This window comes from Grammomys surdaster, unplaced genomic scaffold (genome assembly GCF_004785775.1).
Source record: "Grammomys surdaster isolate TR1022 unplaced genomic scaffold, NIH_TR_1.0 62, whole genome shotgun sequence".
NCBI lineage: Eukaryota > Metazoa > Chordata > Mammalia > Rodentia > Muridae > Grammomys > Grammomys surdaster.
In genome coordinates, this window is record NW_021604564.1 from 1,313,209 (window position 1) to 1,322,983 (window position 9,775).

General features: G+C 46.3%; 1 protein-coding gene across 1 annotated transcript in view; it reads right to left on the minus strand.

The window, feature by feature from the left end:
- Nucleotides 1–7,309: 7,309 nt before the first annotated feature.
- Cd70 (CD70 molecule) overlaps nt 7,310–9,775 on the minus strand; it is a 3,709-nt gene continuing 1,243 nt past the window's right edge. Inside the window, exon 3 of the mRNA XM_028765049.1 lies at nt 7,310–7,771. Within this exon, the coding sequence (XP_028620882.1) occupies nt 7,386–7,771 (386 nt within the window). The 3' untranslated portion in view covers nt 7,310–7,385. The remainder of the gene's footprint in view (nt 7,772–9,775) is intronic.

Here is a 9,775-nt window from a genome sequence, read left to right on the forward strand (position 1 = left end):
GATGGAGGAGGAGATGGAGGAGGGGATGAAGGAGGGGATGGAGGGGGAGATGGAGGAGGGGATGGAGGAGGCGATGGAGGAGGAGATGGAGGGGAATATGGAGGAGGGGATGGAAGAAGAGATGGAGGAGGAGATGGAGGAGGGGATGGAGGAGGAGATGGAAGTGATGGAGGGAGAGGAAGAGATAGAAAAGGAGCAAACGGAAGAAAAGAAGAACATGGAGGAGGAAGGGAAGTGATCATTAGTAGTTGTGATCAGTTCTCTTCATGTCATGAAGGAGAGCTGTTATCCAAGGCCTTCTAGCCACAGGATCTCTACCCCCAAGAAGTTACTGGAACATCCCCCAGGGCTGAGTGGATGGAGAGGGAACAGTGCCAGGAATGATTTGTTGACCATATAGAGAAGAAATTGATAAAAGGGTTGGAAGGAGAGAGAAGGGAGAAAAACAAATTCATGGTGACAATTTGGAGGAAATTCAAGGGTCTGGAGCTCTGAGGTGGTTTTAGAGGGTGTAGTGGAGGACCCTGTGTGGTTACTAGTGGTGCAGGCATCTTGGGAAGACCTTGGGCTTCAAGGGTCAAGATAGGCAAAATTGGGAACAATTCTGAGTAGCAGGGACTTCTGAGGAAACTCCAGAGCCAACAAGGGAGAGGAAAAAGCCCCAAAATGAAAATAATCACATAATCTGGGCCCTGGGGATTGCACCTGGCACCCCAGCTCTTGGGAGTAGAGGAAGAAGCAGTAGTTGAGGTTGTATTCAGCTTTACAGCTAGTCTGTGGCCAGCCTGAACTACATGAGACCTTGTCTTAAAAGTCAGTCAACTAACCAATTGACCAAATAAACAAAATCAAGATAAATCGATCAGCTGGAAGTTCATTTATGAAAACAGGATGGTGGGAGTGAGTCCAGGCTGGCTTAAGGACATCTGTCTATTATCTATGTATCTATGTATGTATCTATGCACATATGTATGCATATATCTATCTCTCTTTATGTATGTGTACATACGCATCTATCTATGTATTATTATCTGTCTATATATTTATCATCTGTCTCTTGACCTATGCATTTATGTCTCTATCTAAGATGTATCTATATATCTATGTATCTACGTGTCCATGTATCTAGCTATCTATCTGTTTGTCTGTCTGTCTATTATTCATCTATCCATTCATAGATACTCTATTCTCTGTGTGTCTCTCATCTATCTCAAAGCCAAGATAAACAGTGAGGCATGGGTATATGCATAGACACATAAACCTCCTCTCATGGACCTGGCAACAGCTTACATCATTACCTGTTGCCATTGCCTGCAAAAATAGTAGAAAGTAGAAAAATGAATTCTCATTAAAGAGAAAGGCTTCTGCCTGTAGCAGGGAACCATTAATATAGTGAACAGAGAGACTCTAGGAAGAGAGGAGACAGCTGAAAACAGAGTGCCCAACATGTGTGGTTAGTGTCAGAAAATCACAGGGAACATGTATACAGCTCAGCAGCAAACCCTAAAGCAGAGGACAGCCACAAAAACCCAAACAGCAAAAACTTGCTTCAAAATAGGCAAAGGAGCCTGGCTAGATATTCCTTTTTTAAATTTGATTTATGCATTCATTTATTCACTTATTTAACTTTTTATTGCATTTTTTTGTCCTTTTACCTTTTAATTTAATTTAACAATTTTATTGGACTATCATCATGGTGTTTTGTTCAGTAGGTGAATCGCTTTGCTTGGCTCCGTTCCTGCCCGCTGCTGGTTCCTGCCTCTTCTCTGTTTTCAGGTCTCATGTGTGTGTTGTGTACATACATGTATTCTGGGCTGTACGGGTGGAGCACACTGCTTACTTTTCGACTGGGGTTCATTTCACCTCATACAACAGCTTCCAATTCTATTCATTTCCTTGCAAATGGAATAATGTCATTCTTTATTACTTGTTCTGGTTGTTTTTGTTTCAACTCAATACAAGCTGGTGTCATCTGGGAAGAAGGAATCCCAACTGAGAAGATGTCCTCATCAGATTGGCCCTTAGGCAAGCCTGTGCTGCATTTTCTTAGTGGATAATTGATGGGGAAGGTCCAGCCTGTTGTGGGTAGGGACATTTCTGGGTTGGTGGTCCTGGGTCCTATGAAAAGCAGGCTGAGAAAGCCATGAGGAGCAAGCCAGTAAGCAGTACTCTTCCATGGCCTCTGCATTAAGGTTCCTGCCCTGACCTCCAAAGGTGTAAGCTATGAAGTGAAATAAACCCTTTCTTCTCCCAATTTGCTTTTTCCAGTGATTTATCATGATAACAGAAATCTAATTAGAATATATACAGTCCACTGTGTTTCAGATTTTCTTATTTTTGCATATTTAAATTTTTATATATATCTATGTCTGTATAATGTACATACTTTCTTTTTATCTTGTGTACATTGCACATTTATTACATTTTCTTAACAATTATTAATATAGTATGTATGTGCACATGTGTGGTATGTGCACATGTGTGTGCACATGTGGTATGTGTGTGCACATGTGTGGTGTGCATCTACATATGCATGTGAATATGTGGTGGGTGTGTGCCCAATTCTGTGTGCACTTGTGAGTAGGCCAGAGGAGAATGCCTGGGGTTGTCCCTATTTCTCTCTGCTTCTGATTCTGGAGCCTGCTATGTTTTTGTTTTGTTTGTTTTGTTTTGCTTTGCTTAGTTTGGTGTTTTGTTTTTGTTTTTGTTTTTCTAGGCTGGTGGCTCCAGGGCCTGAGAGATCCTCCTGTCTCTGGCTCCCCTGAGTTATGCCTATCTGTTTATGGATGTGCTGTGGGAATCACACTCGGGCCCTGAGAGATCCTCCTGTCTCTGGCTCCCCTGAGTTATGCCTATCTGTTTAAGGATGTGCTGTGGGAATCACACCCAGGCCCTGTGCTTGCAGAGCAAGGGAGCTTCCCACCAGGCTGCCACGTTTCCCTTATCACCCACATTGTTAGGCACATAGACTGGCACTCGTCTTGGTTACCGTGAATGGAGCAGCCATGACCATCATGCGCAGGTGTCTGCCATGTGTCAGCTGTGTCATTTCTTGGGTACATGCTGAGGTCACACCACAGTCCTAGTTTTGGACTCTGAAGAACGTGATCACCAGAGATGCTGCCCTGGCTTGTAGTTTCAGTAGAAGCAAAATTCTTTTCTTGGTGAGGTTCGATCTGTTTCTTTAGCAATAGAGATAGGCAGTGAGTGTGCAAAAGCAGTGAGTGTGCAAAAGGAGTCCAACTGCAGCACTGGCAGGAAGTGCCAACCATAACCATGACAACCTCATACCTGACTCTTAAAAAAGGTTGAGAGGCTGGAGCAACGGTCCAGTGGTTAGAACACTGGGCTGATCTTGCAGAGGACCAAACTCAATTCTGCACTCATCTGGCGCTAACAGCCATCTGTAACTCCTTCTCCAGGGGACACTACACCCTCTTCTGGCTTCTGTGGGCACGGCTCTCACTACAGAAAACCACACATGAATAAGTCTTCAAAAAAATTTGGTCTACATACACATTGTATAAAATGAAGCTGTCTTATTGAACTGTAAAGAAGAATGAACTAAGGCCAACCTGGACTATGTGAAACCCTGTTAAAAAAGGGGGCAGGGTGGGCATCGAGCTGTCCCAGTGGTAAAGGCAGACTCGGAGTTCTATCCCTGGGACCTGCTGCATAGGGGAAGGAGGGAACTGATTTTCCATTTGTCCTCTGACCTGCACATGTGTGATGACAATCACACGCACACATCAATAATAAATAAATCATATTCTTTAAAACCTTTAAAAAAGGAATTAAGTTATGTTTGTATTATGGATAGAAATGGAGGTCATTTTATTAAAACAAGACAAACATAGACAGACTCAAAGCTATCCTTTCCTTTTCTCTAGTGTTAGGCAGTTGGAGAGAGAAATACACAAGAAGGGCCAATTTGATGAGGCCAGGGGACATTTACTGGGGGAAGGCAGAGGCCTAGAGGAAAGGGGCAGGGGGTAGAGGGAAGGAGTGAGAGGAGGGCAAGAGAGTGTTGTGGGTGTGAAGGTGAGCCCCATGTAGGGACATATCATAATGAAACTCTATTTTCAGCTCTAGCCGGATCAATTACTGGGGTGTACAGACTGGATGAAATGCTACTGCACATTGTTACTTAGACATGGGCAGTAAGAAGGCTGAAGTTCCTAGAAGCCTGTGAACGTGTGGGACGCTGCTCAGAAGGTTGGTTGTGTAGCTGAGTTAGTCAGAGGCCCTGGCCAAGACTGTAGGAACTTTCAGCAGTAACAATGGCAATAATGTCAACTGTTGATGGCATTTCCACAGAAACAGAAACATGCAGGCAGGAGAAATGGTTAGTTGAGGAGATGGGAGACCTCAACTTGTTGAACAGAAGTGACTGTCTTGCAGTGTGTGTGTCCTAGATCCAGAGTTTCAAAAGCACATATGTGTAACTATTCCATCTTATAAATGATACCCTGTCAAAAAATTGCGACTAACAGAGCGGTGATGTATTTACATGTCCATTCTTCCTTCTCTCCCTTTCTCTCCTGCCATGCTCCCTTTCTTCCCTGTCTCTCTCCCCCCTTACACCCCCTTTCTTCCTCTCCCTCCCATCCCCTCTGTTTTGTTTTGTTTTGTTTTGTTTTTTGAGATAAGAGCACACTATGTAGCCAAGATTGGCCTCAAACTTGTAAACCTTCTGCCTCAGCTTCCTGGGAATGTTGAGATAACAGGTGTGTGCCGTGATGCCCAACTTTATACTCACAGACTTCAGAAACAGAATAGAGCTGGCACTTACAATGCCAGCATCCTGAGGAGAAATACACTGTTTTCCTGGCAGTGATACAAATACACCTTAAAGGAGCACACGCCTTGGGCCAGGCATGGTTCAGTCCAGAAAGTACAGGGAATCAAACCCAGGTCCTCTGGAAGAGTAATCAACACTCCCTCAACTCCCACAACGTTTCACTGTATAGCCCTGGAACTCACTCTGTAGACCAAGGTGGCTTTGAATTCAGATCTGCCTGCCTCTGCCTTCCAAGTGCTGGGATTAAAGGTGTGTGTCACCATGGGCCCTTCTCAGTTGTCACATAGTATCATAAATCAAGTTACTACCCGGCTGGGTGTCATTGAAGGGGAAGTTTCAAGGCTGCACCTGTTGACATCATCCTGTGTGGATGGTGGAGATTCCCCTTAGAAGCTTTATGAATACCACAGTGCTCGAACCTTGACAATCAGAGCTCTTTCCCATCACAGTGTATTTCCACTGAGGTCATTTTTATCTTACTTAAGAACACATCCTTTTATGGTTTACATGGCAGAGAACAGAGGTTCCTTTTAATCCACTCACTGTTTCTGCCTGTGAATATTTGCTACAGCCTAAATGAACATGTTCCCAGAATCCACTGGAATTGGGCAGACTGTTGGATAGGACCAAGAAGTAAACAGTCAGGGGAAGCCTGTGTTCAGAGCTCCAGCAGCCATGTAAACTTTGTGTCTGATGGCGCTTGTCTAAAGCCCATGGTGGACACGGGTGGAACCCTGGCAGCTCACTGGCCAGCCAATCTAGACTGAAGAAGTACACTTCTGGTTCCTGGAGAGATCCTGGCTCTAAACAACAACCAACTTCATCCTGCATACAAACTGCAAGAGCTGTGTTCTGTTCTCTGGAGCACAAAAAGATGCTGCCCGGAGGAGGGATGTCTGCCAGGTTAGCCATGTGTTTAATGATGAACTTTCCTTTGTCCATTTAACCCTTTGACATTTAAACACACACACACACACACACACACACACACACACACACACACACACACCCTAGGCATAGAGTAGAGGGAGCACTGCTGGCGTTTCACCTTGCCTTGGCCTCATCTTCCTCCCTATTCCATTCTTCCCTCTTGACAGTTGGGATTTATTTTCTACCATGGAAAAATCTTGCTAAATTCTAGTTTCACAGGCCCCCACAGTTAAGAGTTGGCTTAGATGGTCAGACAGGCCTCAGTTTTTTGTTTTTTGTTTTTTGTTTTTTTTTTTTGAGACAGGGTTTCTCTGTGTAGCTCTGGCTGTCCTGGAACTCACTCTGTAGACCAGGCTGTCCTCAAACTCAGAAATTCGCCTGTCTCTGCCTCCCAAGTGCTGTGATTAAAGGTGTGCACCACCACTGCCTGGCCCAGGCCTCAGTTTTTAAAAATTTTCTGTGCATGGGTGTTTTGCCTTCTTGTCTGTCTGTGCACCATGTGTGCACTGTGCCCACAGAGCCCAGAATGGAGTGTTGGGTTCCCTGGAGCTGGAGTCAGAGCTGGCTGGGAGCTGCCAAGTAGGTGCTGGAACCAAACCCAGGTCCTCTGCAAGAGCAGCTGGTGCTTTAACTGCTGAGCTGTCTCTGCTGCCTCTGAACTCAGTCTTTTGAAAGACACTGAAGGTGTTAAGGGTGGGGGATGTTGACTGTGAATTAAATACATTTTCTATTATGAGAGTCCCAGGGGCCTGTGTGGACCAGGATTGCAATGTTCAGGTTTGAATCTAGGGTAGCTGTGGACCCTTTGGAGGTGTGGCCTAGCTGTGACCTATCACAGGGAGCTTTGAAGGTCAAGCCCAGAGTGCTCACTTCCCACCTAGAAGCCTACAGCTTCTGCACAGGCCTCCTCCATATTACTGGGTGAGGAGTATTACTAAGAACAAAATTAAAATAAAAAAAAAGGACATGAAGCTGAGAGGGAAATGGGTTGCAATAGGTTTTCTCTACTGACAAAATAAGCCAATTCAAGCCGAATTGAGAGTAAAGAGGCAGGTTTGTTTGGGGGCAGCTGTCCCAAACTGTCCCAGCTGTCCTGGTTCACTGGTCCCAAAGAATGGGGCCAGGGAAATTGCCTTGCAGACAGGGAGACAGAAGGTGGGGAGACAGAGAGCTGTATATGCAGGGAGGGAGAAGGGGAGGGGGGTGAAGGAAAGGGAGAGGGAGGGAGGGGGGGGAGGGAGGGAGGGAGGGAGGGAGGGAGGGAGAGAGAGAGAGAGAGAGAGAGAGAGAGAGAGAGAGAGAGAGAAGACAAGGGAGAGAGAGAGAAGAGAGATGGGAGCCAGTGAGCACGGGAGCACAGTATCTGAATTATATAGGGAAGTGCTTTCTGGGGGGAGGGGAAGCCCAGACCCTGGGCTGGAAAGTTCAGGCTAGAGGGCAGGGTATGTCAGCGGTACCCTGTAACTGAGGGATGCTGGGAGAACCTGGAAGCCAGGGGTTCGCTTTGATATGTTAAAAAGAGTTTGAAACCCAACAGTGTAGGGAGGCAAAGGGGAGATGGAGGTATCAGCTGACAGATATGTGTACTATACATTTATAAATACATAGAACTTGAAAAGGAAAAAAATATTCACAAGCCATCCTGGAGTCGTGGTCAAGAGTGTAGCCACTGAATTCCAAAGAAAGTCTCATCAGCATTGCGGGACGGAAGCAGAGGCAGGGTGAGGTTGGTGCAGAGGACATCTCCGCGGGCAAGGGGTGTCAGGCGCTGTAATGCCACTGTACAGTCCTGTCCGAAGTGCCGACGCAGCAAGTTGATGCTGTGCGCAGCAGGGGAGCAGATGCCCACAGCCAGGGTGGCCCTGTGCTGCAGGGTGCTGCCTGAGGAAGAGCAGTTGGCCAGTGTCACCTGGATATGCAGCCTGTAGATGCCATCGAGACAGATACGCAGTTGGCCGTTCTCCAGCTCCGGTCCATGTGTGAAGGATCTTCCCAAGGCTGGGCCCGCTCCCCAGTGCAGTGTGGGGTCCTTCCGAGGATCTGGGGACAGAAGTTAAATGGAATGAGAACTGAAGTTAGACATGGGAGAAGAAAAAAAAGAAGGAGGTGAATATGCACACAAGATGTGAAAGAGGCCGAAAGATGGAAAAAGGTAGAGATGGAGGGAGAATGAGAGGTACAGACAGACAGACAGACAGACAGACAGACAGACACACACACACACACACACACACACACACACACACACGTTGTAGAGATGCAACTATACGTATCTGAGAAGACAAATGGTCTGACAATACAAGCGGGAGAGCCACAAGACACGGTGCACAGAAAGCTTAAGGCTGTTGTAGCTTTGCAACGGTTATCACTCTGCAGATTTGTTGCCAGGAGCTGCCTCTGAGTCCAGCCCAAGTCCTTCTCCCTCCTGCTGTCTCCAGCAGTACCGTGGGCTCAGAAGACCACGAGGGTTTGGGTCAGCATAACATTTCCAGGGCAAAGGAAAACTGCTCATGGTCTGGATACAAGCCGTCTACCAGGATGAAGAAGGGACCTACAAACCCCTCTTACTGTCTTTGTGATGGCTCACGAAGTTGTCAGCTGCCTTAGTCTAGAATCATCATGGAAGCAGATCTCTGAGCTTTCACCAGTTATATAAAGGGTATTAACTGAGGTGAGATGACTCACCCTGAGTGTGGGTGGGTCCATGCCACAGGCTGGGGTCCTGGACTCAATACAAAGGAGAGCGTGCTGAACACTAGCTTTCATCTTGCCACTTCCTAACTGAGGATGCGAAGTGACCATCAGTAGCAGCCTCCTGCCGCCATGCCTTCTCTCTTAAGTTGCTTTTGTTTATTACTCTGTTTAGTTATTTTGTTCCAGCAATTAATAAAGTAATAGAATTGTTGATTCAAATATCTTAATTCCTGACTAGAGCAACTTAAAGCCACTACTCAGAGGGAACCTTAAATAACTGAGGCAGAAAGAGAAAATCCGTTTAGTTAGTTATTGACTTTGAGACAGGATCTAGCTATACAGTCTAGGGTCGTGTCAAGCTCATGACACTTCTGCCTTAGTCTGCCGATTACCAGAACAGCCAGTGTGCCCAGACACGATGCATTTATTAAAGTTATGGTTACTTGGTTACTAACACCATTATCTAAGTACTAATAAATGTTATTACTAGAAGTTTATGTTTAAATGTTGAGATAAAATCTTGCTGTAGCTTGAGCTGACCTGGAACTTGCAATGCCCATGCCTCAGCCACAAGTACCACCTTGGTTTAATTTTCTGCCTATATTTCAGCATTTGTGTTTTTCTTGTGAGAGTGTCATGGAACCCAGAATCTCTCCTACATTTTGAAAGTCCTCTGCCGCTGCCATCCCAGCCCCCCAGAGTGGGATTCTAGGCTGGTGCTCCATGCCTGAGCCGCAGGCCCCAGCTCACCATGACCCTTCTCACTAAGATGCAGCCTGCTCTTAGAGGTGGGTTGAGAAAACAAAGGGACAGAAGCTGGATCTCCATAGCTCGAGGGAGGGAGAAGATAACAAGGTGGGACGTTCCTGGGATCACGCCCATTTTACTCTAGCATTTTGCTACCTTCTTTTCTTCCTTCTCTCCTTTCTTTCTCCCTTTCTCAATTTCTTTTGAGACAAGGCCTCGTATAGTCCCGGCAGGCCTTGAATTCTGTGATTATGAATTCCTGATACTTTTGCTTACAGATCTCCAGCGCTTGGTTGGCAGGTATGCACCACCACACTGGGTTTAACTGGTGCTAGGGCTTTGTGAGTTTGAGGCAGTGCTCAGCCTACTGAGCCACATCTCATAGTAACTCAGGTTGGCTTCAAACTCCCAATGCAGCAAAGGATGAGTCTGAACTCCCGAACTCCTGACCCTTCTGTCTCCATTCCCCTAGTGCTGGGCTGACGAGAGTGGACTAGCAGCCTGCCTCATGTGGTGATGAAACCCAGGGCTTCCTGGATGCTGGGTTCAGGCTCAGCCAACTCAGGCTTCATAGATCCTCCCTCCCTCCCTCCCTCCCTCCCT